Genomic DNA, 21,183 nt, shown 5'->3' with positions numbered 1-21,183 from the left:
TAATGTCACTCTTCTTTTTAAATCTGAATTATTGTAGGTTAAAGGAATGATGATAACAACAGTCTCTGACAAGTGAAATCTATACTTAATTCTGCATCCCAAAGAGTCTAATTCTTACCATCAACATGAAAGGTTTTCTCTGAAACTTATACTTGATATGCTTTCTAACACAGAAAAATCGTTTTTTGGAACTACTCATCCAGCAAAAACTCTATAGCCTATACAAAATAACATAAAATGAACTTCTGAGAGAGTCATTTTTGCTTCAGTTTGTTCTCTGATCATCATATTATATAGCGACAGACATAGAACATTTCATAATTCTTTTCTAGGTTGGGTTGGGGTGAAAGGGGAAGATCTGGAAAATCAAGAGTATATTAACTCAAATTTTGGCACATAATTATTCAAATAAAATTTTAATGACTTCAGTCAACACAACTGAAAATGTAGTGTCATAAAGGGCATTTCCTGCTAAATTTCAAAATACAGCTTGTGGGCCATTTCTGAGCAGAAGCATCAAATCCTACCGAGTATTCAGTTTATTAACTAAGACGACAGATACTATCATGGTAGGAGGAGGGGAAGAGCAATGATCAACTTACACAATTTGGCTAAGAAAAAAAAACAAACAAAACAATGTAAATAATAAAATAGCTACAGATATTAGTAAAATAAAAATGCAATCTCAAATATCTGTCTCTTAAATTACTAGAAAAGAAATTACAGATAAAGTTACAGCAAATACAGTCTTCACAGATCTGGGTAACTTTATTTGCAGTTTATAGTGATTTTTAAGCCCTATATCCAATGAAACCATTTTTAAAAGCTCTATGAGGAAGGGAAATGTAGATGTCTATTACCCTTTACTTTAAAAAAGAAAAAAAAAAAGCTTAAATTTCTGAATGAGCAAGATTCACTTTTGCAGGTAGAGGCCCTGCTTCTTCATGGTCTTCAGCTTTAGATCTAACAACCACCAGAGAGGAAGCTGGATATCTGTTTAGCTTTTGTTCGTTCACAAATTCCAAGTCACCATAGATACTCAGCTTCTGCAAAAGAAAATCAATGCGTATTACAATAGTTAAGAACCTCTCTGAGTACATCCTCAAATAGTAATTTAATCTACAGGTATTTGGTAAAACAGAAACAAAAACTCTACCGACGTCCTCAAGAATGAAGAATGCTTTTACTCAATGTTACTGATAAGCGTTTCAGCTCCCAATGGATGGCCAAAGAAAATTTTTCCACAGGTCCCAGCTTAAAATACATAGAGGTATAGCAACTGAGTATCAAGAAAAATTGCTCAGGTTTCAGTGGAATTAGTGTGGTCAAACCAAGAGCACTGATTCTGGATATTTGATATGTCAGGTGATCGATTCCTTTAAGATCTTAGTTCTCTGAATGAGATGTGGGGTAAGTTTTAACTTGACACATTGAAAAAGGATATTTTTAAAAAGCTATGAGTAGAATAAAGGATATACATGAAACACTTTAACATCGATAGAAAGGTCTTCAGAAATATATAAAAAGCTCCTCAAATTGTTACTATCATATTCAAGAAGATATTGCCAACAAAAGAATGAAGGCATAAAACAGAATCAATGTAAATATCATAAAACTCACTGGAGTATAATGGCAACATTAATATCTTTTCAGAGTAGGCCTATTTAGACTAGGTCTATCTCCTAAAGGCAGAAAAGCAAAGTGAGAAGTTTTTACTAAATAATGGGTAGTTTTGTTAAGTCATACAGCAACAAACCTCTGAATCTATCAGTTAAAAATTGAAGTGCTGGGGCGCCTGGGTGGCTCAGTCGGTTAAGCGGCCGACTTCGGCTCGGGTCATGATCTCACAGTCTGTGAGTTCGAGCCCTGCATCGGGCTCTGTGCTGACAGCTCAGAGCCTGGAGCCTGTTTCAGATTCTGTGTCTCCCTCTCTCTGACCCTCCACGTTCATGCTCTGTCTCTCCCCGTCTCAAAAATAAATAAAACGTTAAAAAAAAAAAAAAATTGAAGTGCTGATGCTATTGACAGGGAAATTGACTACATTATAAAGCAAAACCACCTAGAAGTACTTGATGTTGGAAAGGTACTTTTACTTTTATTTTCTTTTATAAAATTTTTTAATGTTTTTATTTTTATACTTGAAGGAGAGAGAGAGACAGAGAGTGAGCGGGGGAGAGGCAGAGAGAGAGGGACACACAAATCTGAAGCAGGCTCCAGGCTTCAAGCTGTCAGCACAGAGCCCGATGCAGGGCTCGAACTCACGAACCGTGAGATCATGACTTGAGCCGAAGTCAGACGCTTAACCGACTGAGCCACCCAGGCACCCCAGAAAGGTACTTTTAAAAGATGCTGAATAAAGAGCACTTTCATGAGGTTAAGTATCTATGAATACTACTACATGCTATAACAGGGATGAGCCCTGGAAACATTATGGTAGGTGAAAGAGGTCATTCATAAGAGACCACATTTTGGGTGTCTATGGCTCAGGGTGGTGGTGGTAGTGGTGGTGCTTGGGAGGCAGTGGGGAGAGACTACTAGTAAGTAGGACGTTTCTTTCTGGGGTGATGAAAATGTCCTACAAGAGATCGTCACGATGGTTGTTTACTTGAACGTGTTTCAGATGTAGCCTGCTGCCTATGGTTGCAAGGCAACAACTATTCTACAACAAGGAGGCAGCCCAGTACCTTACACTTTTCCAGTAAGGGAGTATCTTCCAGACAAATTCAGTGGTTGATGGACTGGACATAAATCTGATATGCTGTGGCCTCCCCTTAAACCCCAGAACTAACAGGCGCTAATTTGCTCTGGGGCACGGCGAGAGAGATACTTTCACGACCCTAACGGCATTTAGACTTTGAAGCAGTGACCAGGACCAGTTTCAGTGATCTCAAACATCCACGTGGAAGAAGCTACCTAGAACAGGGTAAAAGTGTAAAATGTGTGCAGAGAAATGAATGGGAGTATATGGACACTCTGTAACCAGTAGGTATACTGATTTTGTGACTACTCTGAACTCTCAAATTCCAATTAAATATAAGTGTACAACAGAGAGCTTTTCAAAAGTGTTAACTTGGTAAGTTTACCATCCAAGTATCCTTTATGAAAAACAACTACTTAAGAAAGTACTCCAGCAAAATAAAAGAATTCAAGAAAGCAAAACACACCGAATACGAGAAACAGTAGCAGTTGAGATGACTTAGAAAATGAGAAGAAGGCTAGAACAAAACAATAAAAGGTTCCATTAAGCAAAGATATTTGGAAGATTCTCTTGGGAAAATTTTAAGTAATTCAGGTTTACATTTGCTTTTATGTGACTCTAATCACCACTGTATTTGGTTCTATTTTGCATATTTACATAATCATATTGTAAATGCTATCTACTGGATTTTAATGTTTTTAATATTTTTTAAAAGTTTTTATTTATTTATTTTGAGAGATACAGAGAGAGTATGATCAGGGGAGTGGCAGAGAGAGAGAGGAAGAAAGGAGAATCCCAAGCAGGCTCCATGCTGTCAGCACAGAGTCTGACGAAAACTCACAAACTGTGAGATCATGACCTGAGCTGAAATCAAGAGCTGGAAGCTTAACCGACTGAGCCACCCAGGCACCCTATTTTTATTTTTTTTATTTTTTTTAATTTTTTTTTTCAACGTTTTTTATTTATTTTTGGGACAGAGAGAGACAGAGCATGAAGGGGGGAGGGGCAGAGAGAGAGGGAGACACAGAATTGGAAACAGGCTCCAGGCTCCGAGCCATCAGCCCAGAGCCTGACGCGGGGCTCGAACTCACGGACCGCGAGATCGTGACCTGGCTGAAGTCGGCCTATTTTTATTTTTGAGAGAGAGCGAGAGAGAGCGAGAGCACACATGTAGGGGTGGGGGGTGGGTGGGCGGAGGGGCAGAGAGAGAGGGGGACAGAGGATCTGAAGCAGGCTGTGCACTGACAGAGAGCCTGATGTGGGGTCTACCGAACCATGAGATCATGACCTAAGCCAAAATCGAACACTTACCGACTGAGCCACCCAGGCGCCCCTGGATTTTAATTTTTCAAACTAATCTATTAGAAAAGCACAGAGGGATATATAAATAATTAATATTTACATTTTATTGTCAAGGGTCATAATAACTAATGAAAACTGAGAGAGAGACTACGGGAAGAAAGGAGAAGGTAAGGAAGTATGAGGAGTTCAAGTAGATCACTAGAAGTGTACAAAATTCACATTACAAAAACAAGAGCATGGAGAGACAAGGTGAGGTGGGACAGAGTATAAGTGAACCAAGTTCCTCATTCTTCAGTAGGAAGACCTTAGATGATGTCTGAAGTTGATAAAACAAAAAATGGAAGATAAAATAGAAGATCAAAGACAAAAATAAAAACGGAAGATAAAATTAAAAAGTGGCAGCTACTTGGAAAAATTGTTAAACTATTAACTGGTTTATCTGAGAAGTGAAGAAAAGGAAGACAATTTAATTCACATGCATTAGTACTTCTACAAGTTAAAAAGTAAATTAATAAATATGTATTTGGGTTTTAGGCCTCGTTCTGCCACTAACCAGTTATGGGATCGTGGATAAGTTACTTAAATCTCTCAAACTCAGTTTCTTAACAGAATTTGCATTTAAAAGCTGTGGCATTTACACTGTTTTCTGATTTTCTGACTCTAATCAGACTTAATACTTCAGAACAGCACGGTTTTTGGTCTTTTTTAAGTTAAAAAAATAATGCTTATTACAGTTTTTTATTTTTAAATTTATTTACTTTTAGGGAGAACACAAGCAGGGGAGGGGCAGAGAGACAGGAAGAATCCCAAGCAGGCTCTGTGCTGACTGTGCAGAGCCTGACTTAAGGCTTGAATTCAGGAAACTACAAGATCATGACCTGAGCTGAAATCAAGAGTCTGATGCTTAACTGACTAAACCACCCAGGTGCCCCCTTATTACAGTTTAAGACATATTTACTCTACTTCCCAGGTCTTGGAAGCCTTTATCATTCCATCTTGATCATAATATTCTCAATTGTATCTCTAGTGCCTTGAACAGAGCTTGGCACATATCAAGTTACTCATAAATGTATGTGATATACTAACATGAATGTTATTAGGAGTCTTCTAAAAGCCTTTCTTCTTTGTAGAAAACTGCATCTTATTTTGCAGTTAGAATTCTGAACAAAATAAACAAAACCCCCCACAACATACATCCAAACCTAATGTCAAATGTGGGAAGAAATAGGGTTTGAGGCCCTTGGATACTGCCTTAGAAAGACAGGAGAGGAAAAAAACCCACTAGGTATCAGCAGAGGGAACGAGGTAGCCCAGAGCCACTCAGGGCTACTAGGAGAGCCATGGGGACACTATGCTGAGGGCACAACTTCTGCAAGCAGAAACTCCTCATCTACTTTTTTTTTTTTAATTTTTTTTTAACGTTTATTTTTGAGACAGAGAGAGACAGAGCATGAACGGGGGAGGGTCAGAGAGAGAGGGAGACACAGAATCAGAAACAGGCTCCAGGCTCCGAGCCATCAGCCCAGAGCCTGACGTGGGGCTCGAACTCACGGACCGCAAGATCATGACCTGAGCTGAAGTCGGGACGCTTAACCAACTGAGCCACCCAGGCGCCCCCTCATCTACTTCTTCCATGCGGGAGGCATCCTCGTCACCCTCAAGGGGAGGCTCTCATCAGGAAGAGCAGCACTGGGTTCCTGTGCTGCCACTTCATGTGTATCAATGCCCGGGCCTAGTTTGACCATGAGGTAGAGACAGCTGGAGTGGGCCTGGGGATCCTCAAGTGGCAGGCCAGAAGACAGGAGTGGAGTTTCAAATACCAGCGCCACCAGATCCTTGACAACCGTATCATTCTTATGTGCCTCTGCCTTTTGGTGCAGTGTCTGCACAACGGGGTGGTCAGTGTTAAGCTCCAGGCGCTTTCTGGCCATCCTATTGCCCATTGTAGAGTTATCCCAAAGTGCCTGGGATATGATCTGTTCCGCGTTAGCTAAGTGCATTAGTCATAATGCAGCAGGGTGAAGACGTAAGCCTACTGGAAACTGTCACCTTCTTATCCAAGATTTCTTTCATGAGTTTGCAGAGGTTCTCAAACTTGGCCTTACTCTCCTCCATTTTCTTCTTCTCCTCTTCATTCTCAGGTAGCTCACGCCCTCCTTGGTAACTGAGACCAGACTTTTCACATCAAACTCCTTGAGCTGCTACGTGCAGTATAGTCAGTAGGCTCAGTCATCTACCTTGAAGCCCTGCTTCCACATTTGCTCCACAAGAGCAGAGTTGACAACCTGCTCTTTGTTCTCACCAGTGATGTAACAGATGGACTTCTGGGTCTCCTTCATGTGAGAGACATATTTTGACAGAGAACTCACCTCATCTCTAGACTGGGAGGTGTGACAGTGCAGCAGCTCGGAAAGGAGTTGCCAATTAGTCAAGTCTCGAAGAATTCCAAGTTTTAACTTTTTAGAGATTGGCTCATACAATTTCTTATAATTCTCCTTGTCTTCTGCCAGCTCAAAGAAGAACTCAAGGCACTTATTGACAATGCTTTTGCAAATGACCTTCGAGATTTTGCTCTGCTGCATTCTCAGGAGATGCTGAGGGGCAGGTACTCAGAGGCAACCACAACCATGGATGAAGTTGAGATACTCCCATAGCAACTCATCACAGCTGTTCATAATGAACAGATGGCAGATGGAGAATTTGCTATTTTTCTTTTTACTCTTGCTTTCGGAGGTCAAAAGGGGCCCAACAGGGGATGAACAGCAATGCTCTGAATTCCAATTCATCTTTTAGAGGTAAGTGCTTGATTACCAAGCGGTCTTCCCAGTCATTGGTAAGGCTCTTGTAGAACTCTGCATATTCCTCCTGGGTGGTATCATCAGGTTTATGGTCCAAATGGGCTTAGTCTTGTTCAGTTCTTCCTGACAAATATATTTCTCCTTAGTCTTGTTTTCTTTTTGTTGTCCTTCCTGCTATCATCCTCCTCATCTGAGCATACATCGCCAGTCTTTGGCTTCCCCTCATTATCCTTATCTTCTTTCTCACCTTTCTCTTCCTCTGCCTCATTATCAATGATTTCTCTCTCTTGTTCCTTCTCCAAATAAAGGGTGATAACATAACCTATGAACTGTGAGTGCTTCTTCACCACTTCTTTGACCTGACTCTCCAAAGTACTGTGTCCGGTCTTAAGGTAGAGGATCACTTCGGTAGCCTAGCCAATGGGCTCACCATGGTCTGCATGTACAGTGAAGGAGACTCCAGCAGAAGATTCCCAAGCATACTGCTCATCATCATTGTGCTTTGTGATCACAACCACTTTCTCTGCTACCAGGGAGGCAGAATAAAAGCCAACACCAAACTGTCCAATCATGGCGATGTCTGCACCAGCCTAAAGAGCCTCCGTAAATGCTTTAGTACCTGACTTGGCAATGGTTCCCAAATTACTTATGAGGTCAGCTTTGGTTATGCCAACCTGTGTCCACCAGAGTCAGCGTTATGTTCCTTGGGACTGGGATGTCAATTTTCAACTTTTTAGCACTGTCCAACTTGGAAGGGCCTGTCAGGCTCTCATAGTGAATCTGGTTCAAAGCATCAGAAGCATTACTGATCAACTCCCAAAGGAAAACTTCCTTTTTGGAATAAAAAGTATTGATGACAAGAAATAAGAATCAGACAATTTCTGCCTGGAAGGCAAAAGTCTCCATCTTCTCCACTCCATGGTATACTACCTCAGGCACCATAAAGGAGAAAAGCTACACGCACTACAGACCAGGGCGGGCAGGGACTGTGTCTGGCTCACACTCTGCAACAAGGCTGCATAGGAGTTGCTCAAGAGAGATAAAACCCTTTCTAACTGACCACATGAAATCAGAGTATTACGATCTTGAAAAATAAGAAAAAAGGAAGCACACAGATGGGAACACTGAACAGCATCTATATCACCATCTGTTGCAACAGAAAATTTCCCTCTGATCTCTAGGAATGAATAATCCAATACTGCTACATCCTGATCTCACATGTCAAGTTTGACCTTCCTGACAAGGGCCACTATGAATGACGACTCTTTATCTTAAATGGATAGCTCAACAAGAGAAAGTGTCATGCCATGAAATTTCAAAAATGACATTAAAAATGTGAAATAGGAAAAAAGGAGAGAAAAGAGAATCAAAATCTTTATAAATGACACTGCTTTAAGATCAACCAAACAAATGAAATTCTTTGCCAACTCTTTCTGGTCATTATAATCAAATGATAAATGATGAGTACCTACTATGTGCAAAGCAGGCTAAAGATAAATTATTACAGAGCTTTCCTAAATAAGAAAAACAAGGCTGCTAGTAAGTTCCTAAGACCACACTCTTGACCTTTATTACCACCATTTTAAGCTTTGTTTGTAGTGACCGAAAAGGAAGCTTTTTATATTTCATGTTTGAGCTCTCAGATACCAGATCAGTACTGAAGAGAGACTCTCAGCAGGCTTATGATTTCCTACAAACACACAGGATTATATATGTAAGTAATTTAACAACATATAAGTAACATGGCTCACACATGAGTTATACTTGTGGAACTTAAAATGAAGTCTCCTGTTACTATGGAGAGGGGTCAGAAATAATTTGTGTTTCAATAATAAAATCAACAAAAAGGCTTTATGAAAGTAAAGTTTTAAAATAGGTGGCTTTTGGCCAAGAAAACCGAGTAATTTTTCTAGTACTAAGTTTCAGCTATTTTTTACAGTAAATAGAGGAACAAATACCAGGGACAGAGATATTTTGAAACAAAAACAAAATATTAACAATATGTATTAAAAATTATTATTAAAAATTTTTTAACGTTGATTTATTTTAGAGACAGAGAGAGCACAAGCGGGGGAGGGGCAGAGAGAGCCAGAGACAGAATCAGAAGCAGGCTCCAGGCTCTGAGCTGTCAGCATGGAGCTCGACGCAGGGCTCGAACCCACAAACCATGAGATCATGACCTGAGCCGAAGTCAGACGCTTAACCGACTGAGCCACCCAGGTTTCCCAATATTAAAAATTATTTGTGCTGAAAAGAAATTTGCTAAAATGGAAACACCATGATAGTTTTGGATGGTGACTGACTTTTTTGTTTCTTTATACGTACTTTACAAATTTCGACAGTAAATATATGCAATTTTTATAATGAGAAAACAATAGTTAAAACTACATTATTACTTAGCCAAAGTGTGGTTTCGCATTACAAAGTAAAGCCTAAGAGCAAAGAATCTAAGCAGCTGTTTTCCACACGTTTTTCTAGAAAATCTATTTTCTTAGAAAAGCACAGGTCCTTTGAAGATGGAGCCATAATTTTGATTGTTAAGGATATGCAGTAGAGTTCTAGAGAGGGGTGAGAAAGTAACATCCATATGGCAGGTATCTGGGGGGAATATACCAGCTGCCCACAGGACTCTGCGTGGTGCTGATGCCTTAGGTTTTATGATCACAAGCATGTGGGGGCATATGTGGCAACAAGTGAGGTGTTTCCCCAAAGAACTTGGAAAACAGGAGAGAAAATTTCTCACAGAATTAAAGCTATACAATCAAAACAAAATTCATCAGAGCAGAGACAACATCTGAACAGAAGAGAAGATCAAGAGTCATCTAAAAGGGAGGGAAAGAGCCCCAGGTCTATAAGATGTAACCAAAGCCATGATGAGAAGCAGTCATCTCCACTAAGTCAAGTAAGGCGATAAGAGAGGAAAAACTATGAAATGTCCACCTATGAACTGTTTGGATAGGAGAGAATTTGAAGATCCTGGCGCAAAAACATGAACCACGTGGTCCGGGTGGTATCTATCTTCCTAGTGTCAAAGAGGTCCCACGGGGAGATCAGTCCTGAGATGAACCACATAATCAACCCTGCGGTTTATGATTTCAGGCTAACTAAAGACACTTCAGGGTACTAGCTTTGGAGTCAGATTCCCCGGGTTTAAATTCTGGTTCCACCACTACTGGTAGGTGACACTGGGGAAATTAAATACTCTCTTTTACAGTCTTCCTACCTGGGAAATGGGAATGATAACAGCAGCCATCTCACAGAGTTCCTGAAAGGACCCCATGTGCCAATTCAGGTAAAACACCTAGAAGGGTGTCTGCGAGAAAGTGCTCAACGTCAGTCAGGCCTGGTTCCAGCTTGTGGTGGACTTACAAAGTACATTCTGCCTGAGGCCAGCCATTCAGTCCTTCCCGGCAATCTCCAGACCAATCTCTATGGAATTTTGGGGATTCCAGACCAATCTCTATGGAATCTCTATGGGGAGTAAGGAGAAGGAGCTGTGCTGACATACAAAAAGCAAGGAACGAAGTGCCACAGGGTGGGTGGGGATCAACAAAGATTTAGTAATAGAGGTTTGTAGCTTTGTTGTCACGAGGGTTTAGAGAGAGCATGGGGCAGCTCTAAAGGAACAGGCCAAGGCATTCCTATGTTACATAAGTAATTTCGGTTTTATCAAGAATAAAAAAATGATTAAAATATGGACAACAGAACTGAACAAGAACACAAGTAGATAATGTAGCCAGAGGATGTTATTAGTATGTTCATATCATAAACAGATGAGTTCTATAGAAATTTACTCATTCTCTAATACTTCCACAGTTCAAGGTTCTTCCTAATCCTAACTTCATTCATTTTGTTTAATTTCCTAAGTTCTTTTAATTAAGTCAATTCCTTACAGTCCGTCACTGACAGCTTATTCTTGCCTGTACTTGGGAAAATTATCCACCCTCCTCTCTCTGCTAACCTATACCTTACTAGCCATTTTCCAAAATTCAGGTCAAGACCCCCATTATCCAAAAGCCCTCCCTGACAATCTCCGCACATAGACTGTGCTTTCCTTAACACTTTGTACGTTTCCTATTTGTGCCACCTTATTAGCCATGGGAAAGGTGGTATGTATACAGGAAAAAAAACAGGAGTCGCAAGTCAAAAGACATAAGCTGAATTCCAGCCTCAATATTTTCATAGCTGTGGAAATCCAGGAAAGTCACCTAGACTTTGTAAGCCTATTTACTCATCTACAAAATGGTAAGAAAACCTGCTCCAGAGTATTGCTAGACATAGAAGATACATGAAAATATTTTGTACATTTTAAAGAACTCTATAAATGTTAGTTACCAACATTATCCTGTCCCAGTTTCTAGCTGCTTGTATCACACAGTATCTTAATAAAAAATATGAAATATCGTAATCATTACTCATGTGTAACCTTATATTAAATAAAACCTATCTTTAAAAACTACCTTTTTAGTCTACTCAGATAAGGCTATTATTGTTCAAGCACCATGGTAGGCACGTCCTAACTATTTATTCGATTCTGTTTTAATTTCTCTTTCTTCTTTTAAGTCTTTTTCTATTACACTTTGGAGGCACAGGAAAACTAAAGTTTCTTTCAGTTGGAGTTGATGTCAACAGACATTATTATTCTCTATACAGTCACATAAATAACTTTCTTTTCTTGAAAGCTAAGTTGAGTCACCAAATTATAGTCTTTTCCGCAAACAAAAATCCTTTACAGTTAGGTTTCTCGGGCCAGTTAAATTTTAATTACCAAGGAAGTCACAATCGTCTTCCACCTCTGTCAGGGTTAGATAACAGCACACAGTAACTCAAAACCAAATACTCCAGCCATGTCACTTCTAAAGCAGCAATTCCTGCTGAACATCTGTGGCAATTAATTTAAAATTTTAAGTAGTTCTACAAGTCTTCCTTCTTACATATCACCTTAGAAACTGGTATCACCAAGTTCTCTCTATGCTCAAAAAACCAGGGAAAGAGAGACACCTTACTCAAACCAGCCAACATATGTGTCACTCTGGTAGCATCACAGAGAACTGGGAACAGTGATTCTTCTGCTGCAAACCTGCCATTTCCATGTGTGCCGACACGCATCTGTGTGATTAAAACCACCTAATCTTCTCTCATTCCATTAACAGAAAGGCCTTGTTCCTCTAGTTAACAAATGAGGCGTTCAAAACGGTAAATCATATGGCTCATACTTCAAACGGCCAAAGGGTTGGAATTAAATTTACCTCGGAGGGAACGTACTGCTCCACAGCCGTGGCAACAGTTGCACAACAAATCCAGAGCAGTACCATCACCGAGAGGACGAGAGTCGTGGTTAAAATCCATCCAGAGTTACTGAAAAACAAGTTAGTCATGTTAAAATTTCCTAATGTAAAAAGAAGGAGATTCTTAATAATTAAAGGCAATCAACCTGACGTATTTAGTTTAATAATACAATTAAAACTTCACATGTACTACCTTTAAAACTATTTGTTAGATTTTTTTTTTGAATATTTATTTATTGTTGAGAGACAGAGCAAAAGTGGGGGAGGGGTAGAGAGAGAAGGAGACACAGAATCTGAAGCAGGCTCCAGGCTCTGAGCTGTCAGCACAGAGCCCAATGCTGGGTTCGAACCCATGGACCAATTTACAAAAGCGCATCTATTATGAGGCATTCTGTACCCATTATAGCATACCTTAATAAACAGATAGTTAAATTTCTCTTATGTTTAAAATATCATAAAATTGGCCAGTTACAAGAATTAGCAACTGGAGTTTTTTCTATAATTGACCTATTGTTTGCGAAACAATAATAAAAACAAAAGTCAAGCTATTTTTAAATATCTAGTAGTCCAGTTCTGAATAAACTGATACTTAAGGCAGGTAGTCTGATTTTCACATCTGTGCTCATCCGATACTGCCTGACTAAAGGTCTATACTTACCACTGTAACCCATTTACTTGATGGTTTACCAACACTTGAACATGCTAAAGAAAAGGTATGCGGAGTCACTGTGTGTGGGCAAAAGAGGTGGACACTGAAAAATGCACTGCATCTAAAAGCAGGGAACGTCTATATGATGTTTTAAGTATTCCAATTTAGAAAGATAACAGTAGACAACATTTTTCATGAAAAAAAAAAAAAAACAACAACACCCACTTTACATATCCCAGCCCTAACCCGAGTACTAAGGAATTTCCTTCCATGAAATGAGAAGAATATACTTGATATCTGGATTCTAGTGACAACTAGTTAAACCAGAAAACAGGGGCTCAGTGTACAATCAATCTGCTTCTTCAACTTCCACAATAAAACGATCCTACAGATTCTCAACTATCTCTTCTCTCTTCTGTTCAGGAGTTACCACAGCTCTCCAATCTGATCTTCTATCCTTCACATAGAAGCCTCTTCCTAATACTTAGATTTGATTACTTGCCTGCTCCTACCTAGTTCCTGTCCACCTGGTTTGGTCAAATCCCCGATTCTCCTGACTCTCCATACATAGTAATACACTTTATGTATTTAGTAGGAAGCCAGCATAACTGGAAAAAAAATGCAATCTGCTACAACTAGCAAAACTCTCTATTCATTATTTAAGACTTATTTCTATTTCCTTTGTCAATCCTCCCTTTGAAGGTATATTCCTTGTATTCTGTATATGAGAGATGTGTAGGTGTATGTGACACACAGCAATCACCACTGTTGACTGTTTGCATGTCTGTCTCTACCATATTAGACCTGAGAACTCCATAGAGTCAGAGACTGAAATTCTTTCTTTAGGTTCAAAGTCCCTAACACAGTTCTTGGTACACAATAGACTCTTTGAGAAGAAACGGCAAGTGGAAAAATGAGTTGACCTCAATTTCCATTCTAGAAGCTAAGGGTACCTCCATAACAGCTATACAGTGCAATAAAAAGCACTGCAGTTAAGAGCCAGATTTCACTGACTGGCCAGGTGATCTTGCATTCATCATGAAAAACTCATGACCCTTTAGAAAAGACAACTATAGCAGAACAGGACAAGTAAAAGATGTAGGTTTAGAAAAGCTAGGTTTGCACTTCAACATAGTGGGTATATATAACCTTAGGGGTGGGCAATTCACCTCTGACCCACCTACTTATCACAGTGTACTGTTCTAAGAGCCAAATGAGCTCACTGAGGGGGGGGAAAACATTAACCAAAAAAAAAGAGTATTTTTTATTAAAATGTAGAATACTATTATAATTCATGTTTGTGCACAGAAATTTCTAGGCATTAAAACTCTAGTTATAAAGTTACTTTTTTCATAAGTTAAACATTTACAAAATTACTTCTAAAATGTTAGATTTAAAAGAACTACATGAAATATAACGATAAAATGCTAAAGAGTGTAAGTCACCAATAAGCTACCAGGTAGTATACTATTGAGAATAAGCTGTAACTCAAGATTAGGTGATTACTTAGGTTTCCTAAGACCAGCAAACTACAACAAAGATCCAAAATATTAGAGAGAGGAAAAATTGCCCATATTCTGCCAAGGTCAAAAGCAGGTTTAGAGATGAAAGGAAGGGAAAATTTAAAGTTAAAGCCCCATTTTCTTACCCAGTCTTTAAAGAATTTGGTAAAAGGTATTAATTTTTAGGTGCCAAATAACCCTACTGATACCTGACAAAACCTGTCGAGAAACTATTTCTATTGTTAAGAAATGAAAGAAGTGGGCAGTTTAGACTACTGCAGTGTTACACTTGAGACAGAATAGCATATACTGGAGTATACACACCGTGAGGGCAGGCATTGGTTTACCAAATGCTTTGTCTGGTGAGTAGATGATTATCAGTAAGTGCTCCAGGCCACTGTCTTTATCTTTTTTTTTTTTTTTTTTTTGGAGGGATGGAGGTGGATATAGGGGGAGAGCTCATATCAGAACTCTATGGAGGAGAAGAAGCATACATATTTTTTTCATGTTTTTATTTATTTTTGAAGGAGAGAGAGAGACAGAACATGAGTGCGGGAGAAGCAGAGAGAGGGAGACACAGAATTCAAAGCAGGCTCCAGGCTCTAAGCTGTCAGCACAGAGCCCGATGTGGGGCTCGAACTCACAAACTGTGAGATCATGACCTGAGCCGAAGCCAGGCGCTTAATCCACTGAGCCACCCAGGTGCCCCAGATGGCTATGTAGATAAAAACAAAATCCAACCCCAAACCATTCAGACATACTTTAAAGCTTATTTTAAATGTCTGGAGAAGCACATTTCTTAACGTAATAAATCAAGGAATCTTAACAAGAACAAAAATGCTTTGGTATTGTGAAAAAAAAAACTACCTGCTTGGGTTTTATTACAGTAGTATATTACCTTTTAAACAAACTAAAATATCCCAAAGTACAAGTTTGGCAGGAAAAGGGTTTTAAAAAAGTTTTTTACTTTTGAGCACCTTGTATAATTTTATTTTTTCATATTTTACTTATTTATTTTGAGAGAGAGGGAGAGTGTGTGCGCGCACGAGTGCGGAGAGGCAGAAAGAGAGGGACAGAAAATCCCAAGCAGGCTCTGTGCTGTCAGTGCAGGGCCCAATGCAGGGCTCGATCTCACATACCAGGAGATCGTGCCCTGAGCTGAAATCAAGAGGTGGACGCTTAACTGACTGAGCCCCCAGGTACCCCAAATATAATTTTAAAATAATAAAAAGGAATGCATCTGCTACAAGCCAGATTCTACCTCCTCTACATATAAATAAACAGGAATACATACAGAGAGAGACATCTCAAAAAGCCATCACTTTCTCCATCTTCAAGATAGTTCCTGTGTGTTTGAGAACTTCTCATTTGCAGATCTGCTGAAATAACAAGGTAGAATTTATGATATCCTGTATCCCAAGAGCTAGCCTCAGATGACTACTCCTAGATACATTCACTGTACAGACACCCAGTTGTTTTTAGAAGTGTAATCTGATACGTTGATAATGAATGCAAGTTCCTCTGGCACATTAAAAACCAAATGGATATTCTACCACGTTATGGATTTCCTATTTTATTTCCAAATTCTTACTGACGTTGCTTTCTGTTTAATTACATTCTGTTTAATTCTAATTACAAAATAATTCAAAAATTAATTAAATCAGTATCTAAAATAAGGTATGAGCCAGTACATTTTAAAAGGTGAGCTCAGCTTTAGGTTGATGTTTTATATTCCTGTAAGTTAAAATTTATTTCTAGTATATAAGTAAATAGAACAGGAACTCACACCTTTGGGCTGATTTCACTATTTGGTTAGCATATTAGGAAATATCACAATATCTTACTAGTTTATAGTCAAAATATCCTTCAAAGCCAATTACATGTTTTTATACTATAGGTTCTCAAAGTGTGATCCCCTGACCAGCAGCATCAACAAAATCTGGGAACTTGTTAGGAATGCAAATTCTCAGGTCCTATCCCAGATCTAGTAAATTGGAAACTTGGGAAGTGGGGCTCAGAAATCTGTTCTAACAAGCTCTTCAGATCCTAATGCAAGCTAAAGTTTGAGAACCACTGTTTAAGAGTTATTTGTTCACTTTCTATTAGTGTAAGAATAATCATACAACTAATTCCAGACCACAACCAGATTTGCTAATGTTGTTATCCCAAGCTACTAGAAATAAAACTTACAGGACATTTTGCTTAGCGACGATTCTTTCAAATTTGTAGGCTCTTGCTCCAACTGTGGTGCATACTGGATTTCTGGCTTAGACTAAAATGATAATGAAAGCAATTAAGCCATTTGTACTTCTTATGCTTTTCTAAGTAACAAGTTCTATAACACATCATCTGTATAAACATTCGAATTGAGAAAAAGTAACAGAAGTATGGTATAAAAAATAAAACACATTTACCACAATATATTTTAATTGCACTTCCTAAACATCAGATCGAGTGCCTTGCAAAGAAACAGACAGATTTCTGGCATCATCAAGTATCTAGTCAGTTTAACTTTCTGACAGCATTAAAAAAATTAAAAAGCAGGGACAAATGACAACATACTGCATTAAATATCATACCCTGCAAAAATGAGTTCTAATTCTAGTTGAAAAAAGAATAATTTAGCAGGCTGCTGAAATTTTGGGCTACACTAGTATTACCTCTATTTTTCTCATCTGAAACATTCCATTCTTCCCTCAGTATGAGTAACTCATACATTATAGCTAAACACTCCATACTTTTCATCCTCTATGGAGCACAGACCCCCTGGAGTGGGGGTTTCTCCATTGTAGTTACACTTGATACAAAGAAACAAAGCTAATCTCACATCCAATCAGGAATGAATGAGGGCTCTACTCTCACATTCAACTCAAGCTTTAGAAGCTAATTAGCTTTAGGACACAGAACTTATTCAAAAATTTAAAGAGAAAAAAGTCCTTCTGTGTTTTACTTATTACCAAATTATGTACAGAGGACCCAAGACTCAGGATAGTGCTAAAAATTACATGGTAGCCTTACAGTGAGCCATTCTATTAGCAATATTAAAAGGTTTACTTTATTACATGGGGTAAGGTGCCACAACATAGTTTGTGGTACATTTGAGGAATTTAAGTACCAAATTAAAAGGAAGATAGCATAGTAGGGTGTGATATGCGCCTGAGAGCGAAAAGTGACCTGTCTTAAGTCTAATTCTGTTACCTACTGGCAGGGTGATCTTAAAAATTAGACTGTTTCCTTACCAATAAAATAGGGATAATACAACCTCAGGAAGGTATGCAAAGATTTGAAATAATATATGTAAATGCCTAGTACCTAAGAACCTTCAAGAAAAGCAGCTATTATCATCACATCACATGGTAAATAATGAGGTAGGAGAAAAGTTACTTCTCTAGGAGGCAATATGCTTCTTTAACAAGCTCTTACAAGAATTATGAGAAAAAGCACTATAAAAAGCTAAAAATTATGTCATATTGCTTTTCTTTAATATCCGTATGTGATATATAGACATGCCATTATTTACATTCAAAGTATATTTATTATTCTTATCTCTCATATCTAGTGGTTTCATTTCATCAATTTAACCACTATAAAATTTAGAAGACTCAGAATTCTTGTTAGATAAGGATCAGCGGGGCTTCCACAGGCTTCCAATGGGTAGACAGAAGAATAAGTCAAACTGTGCCCTGATGCCCAATGTTTTAATGTAGGTCAAATTAATAATTATTATTTGATGATGTATATGGCTCTATGCCAAGACATTCATTTAAGACGTGTACATTTACTCTTGTCAGTATTTAGATGAATCTCTGAAGCATAGTCATTACCTGGAATATCACTATTTTTCCATCATCAGCTTGAAGATAGAAAGTCCAGGAAGAGGTTATGAAGCTCTGTGCAGAGTCCATCATGTCACTCCAGAATGACCTTACCAGAGTTAGAGGGAAAAGTAGATGCATTTTTGGCATCAGGGACATGAGCTTCAAAAAAATAAAATAAAATCATATATTATTTTTATATATGCATATTCAAGAGAACAAACTTAATCAACATTCCTCAAATCCTGATTGAGACAGAGAATAAAAAGTTAAGTGATTCTACTAGCATTAAACTCTTAGTTATCTATGCAAATTAACTGTGATAAAGCTTAATATCCCAGGCTACTTTAATTTATCACCAAACACACATATAAACTACCTGGCACCTCTATCAGGCTTTTGGATTAGGTCCCAAAATACATTTTGGAGAATCTTAAGATTTGATTAAAAAAGGATTAGCAAGGACTCAAGAGATAGAAGGGGGAGGGAGAAATTATACCATCCTCATCTCTGATGTTTTCATGTAAAATAAATCATTCTAGGGGCGACTGGGTGGCTCAGTCAGTTAAGCATCTGACCTCATATCAGGTCATGATCCCACCATATGTGAGTTCGAGCCCTGCATTGGGCTCTGTGCCGACAGCTCAGAGCCTGGAGCCTGCTTCAGTTTCTGTGTCTGTGTCTTCAGATTCTCCCTCTCTCTCTCTCTCTCTTCAGATTCTGTGTCTCCCATTCTCTCTCTCTCTCTCTCTCTCTCTCTCTCTCTGACCCTCCCCTGCTCACACTTGCATGCACTTTCTTTCTCTCAAAAATAAATGAACATTAAAAAAATTTAAAATAAATCATTCTACAATGAACGCTGATGGAAAAGGGGAAGGAAAAAAAATCAATCAAAAGAATATATGCATAAAATGTAAGACATCTGATAATAGGGCAGGGTGAGGGGAGTATTTATGGGCTATATATATTCAGCTCCTAATATATAAGCTACTCATTTTAACATTAATTGGTTTCATGTCCCCATTCCCCCAATTCTGACTTCTTTGCTTATTTATTAGCAGCAGTGGGCCCCTCTAGAGCACAAGTATGAGATACCATTTGCTGAACTCTAGAGATAGCTTTCGTTCTGCTGTATTTCAAGAGAGGCATTACGGGGTAAGAGATCAGTTTTTAGAATCAAAAGACCTATATTCATGATCCAATTTCCCCACTAATAGCTGTGAAATCTTTCATTGATTAATTCACCAAACAAGTATTCACTGAGATTATAAATTTTAGGATATCAGGGACCATGTGTATTTTATACATCAACGTACACCTGTGTTTAATCTGTGTAATCTATATAGGACAGAGGTTAAAAATAGGGTAATACATGTCTATGGAGAGAGGCACCTAACCCAAACCAGAGTGAGGAGTGGTTAAGGCTTCACACAGGAAATGACACCTGCCCTTAATCAAGGGGATTCAACAGAAGGATGGAGAGTAGAAGAAACAGAAGCACGTAATAACTCATCATACTGTAAAAATTAAGAACTGTCCACTACGTATACAATTAAGAGAAAAAAAACGACTCTTAAAAATTAGAAAACATGTTTAACATTAATCATAATAAGAGAAACATAAATTTAAACTACCTTAAAAGTGGTACATTTTCAGGAGTCGGGGAAGGGGGGAAGGAGGAAAGGAGTGGGTAGGGGATTTCTTTTTGGGGTGATAAAAATTCCTGGAATTAGACAGTGATGATGGTTGCATAACTTTGTGAATATACTAACAACTATTGAATACTTTAGAAGGGTGAATTTTATAGTATGTGAATTATACCTTGAGTTAAAAAATTGGTAAAATTCCACAAAGAGCAAATTTGCTCTATTTCTCAAAATTAAAAATACAGATACCTCTTACTCAGCAATTCGACTGGTTTTATTCTATTCATATAAATGTGCAAAGTAGGCAACATCGCTTATAAATGAAAAAGATTAGAAACAAGGTACATTTCCAAATAAGAGACTGCTTAAATAGACACATCTATAATGGATTATGCAGTAAAAAAAAAAAAAAAAAAAAAATGATCAGACATTTTTTGTGTATACTTGTATTTTAAAAAAAGAAAGAATATCTGTTTCCTTGTATATGCATAAAATACCTGTCTTGGTAACACTTGCTACATTAATGGAGAAAAACTGAATAAGAGATACAGGGGTGCGAGATATTTCACTACATACTCTTTTTACCTTTTGAGTTCTTTACCATGTAAGTATATTTCCTCTGAACAAATTTTTTCCAGTATGTTTGGAGGACAGAGTATGAGGGGTGGGGAAGAGAGATGACATAAGAGAGGAAATCAGGAGCCAGGCTGTGATAAGTGGTTTGGACTTACTCCTGTATGTAATGGGAGGTACTGGTACTGAAGAATATAAGATAGGAGAATAACATGATGAGAGTTCCACTTAGAAAATAAACATCTGAACAAAGACTAAAGGATGGACTAGAAGCAGGTAAAGTGGGAAAATAGTTTGGAAGTTTAGTAATACAGATGAGAAATAATGATGATTTAAGTAAGGAAGTAAGGCAATGGCAGTTGGGGTGGAAAAAAATGACTCTGAACTATCAACTTCTCTGAGCCTCAGTTTTTTCATATGCAAAATGGGGATAATATAGTGGACCGAGAGAAGAAACAAAAGAGATTATGGACGTGAACAGAACTTTTGGAACTTTTAACAGTAAAGCATTATACAAAAGTAATTATGCAGTTGAGTTTTCTATTTGCAAACATACAATTTGTTTGCTGAAAACTAATTATAAAATATAACACTAAAATAGTATCAAGTGGGCGATAAACACTTCAATACAAGTCAGTGCAATTTAAGCAGGCAATTTTGAAAGGCAGTATTGTTTCGTACTTGTTCTTGTCTCAGTTCAGCGAATGGCAGCTGATTCTGGCAACCAAGATGGCAAGCATATTGCTCATCAGATTGGGAATATGCTTCTGTACATGCTGTAAGAGAAAAACAGTCAAATTACAAGGAAAAAGAGAGAGAGGAAAGAAGAAAAGGAGAAAGAAGGAAGAAAAGAAAAAGGGGAAGGATAGAAAAGAAGGGACTTGGCATTTTATATAAAAATTTCTTATACGT

At 38.2% G+C, this 21,183-nt stretch overlaps 1 protein-coding gene and 1 pseudogene across 5 annotated transcripts in view; both read right to left on the bottom strand.

Annotated features, from left to right (window-relative positions):
- Nucleotides 1-400: 400 nt before the first annotated feature.
- The window catches only part of TMEM59 (transmembrane protein 59), a 28,216-nt gene continuing 7,433 nt past the window's right edge, over nucleotides 401-21,183 (bottom strand). For 3 of the 5 annotated variants that reach the window (XM_060625907.3, XM_060625903.3, XM_060625905.3), the window contains 6 exons: nucleotides 20,953-21,047; nucleotides 18,062-18,214; nucleotides 16,428-16,509; nucleotides 15,532-15,616; nucleotides 12,048-12,156; nucleotides 401-1,046 (listed from right to left, as the gene is read on the bottom strand). In XM_060625907.3, coding sequence (XP_060481890.2) covers nucleotides 891-1,046; nucleotides 12,048-12,156; nucleotides 15,532-15,616; nucleotides 16,428-16,509; nucleotides 18,062-18,214; nucleotides 20,953-21,047 — 680 coding nt within the window. In that variant the 3' untranslated portion in view covers nucleotides 401-890. The remainder of the gene's footprint in view (nucleotides 1,047-12,047; nucleotides 12,157-15,531; nucleotides 15,617-16,427; nucleotides 16,510-18,061; nucleotides 18,215-20,952; nucleotides 21,048-21,183) is intronic. The other 2 variants (XM_060625904.3, XM_060625906.3) reach the window with 1 other exon arrangement.
- LOC132673311 (heat shock protein HSP 90-beta pseudogene) lies at nucleotides 3,843-12,041 on the bottom strand (annotated as a pseudogene).

The sequence above is a fragment of the Panthera onca genome, chromosome C1 (genome assembly GCF_046562875.1).
Source record: "Panthera onca isolate mPanOnc1 chromosome C1, mPanOnc1 haplotype 2, whole genome shotgun sequence".
In the NCBI taxonomy this organism is placed as follows: Eukaryota; Metazoa; Chordata; class Mammalia; order Carnivora; family Felidae; genus Panthera; species Panthera onca.
Note: the sequence above shows the minus strand (reverse complement) of the source record. Positions and strands in the feature narration are given on the sequence as shown.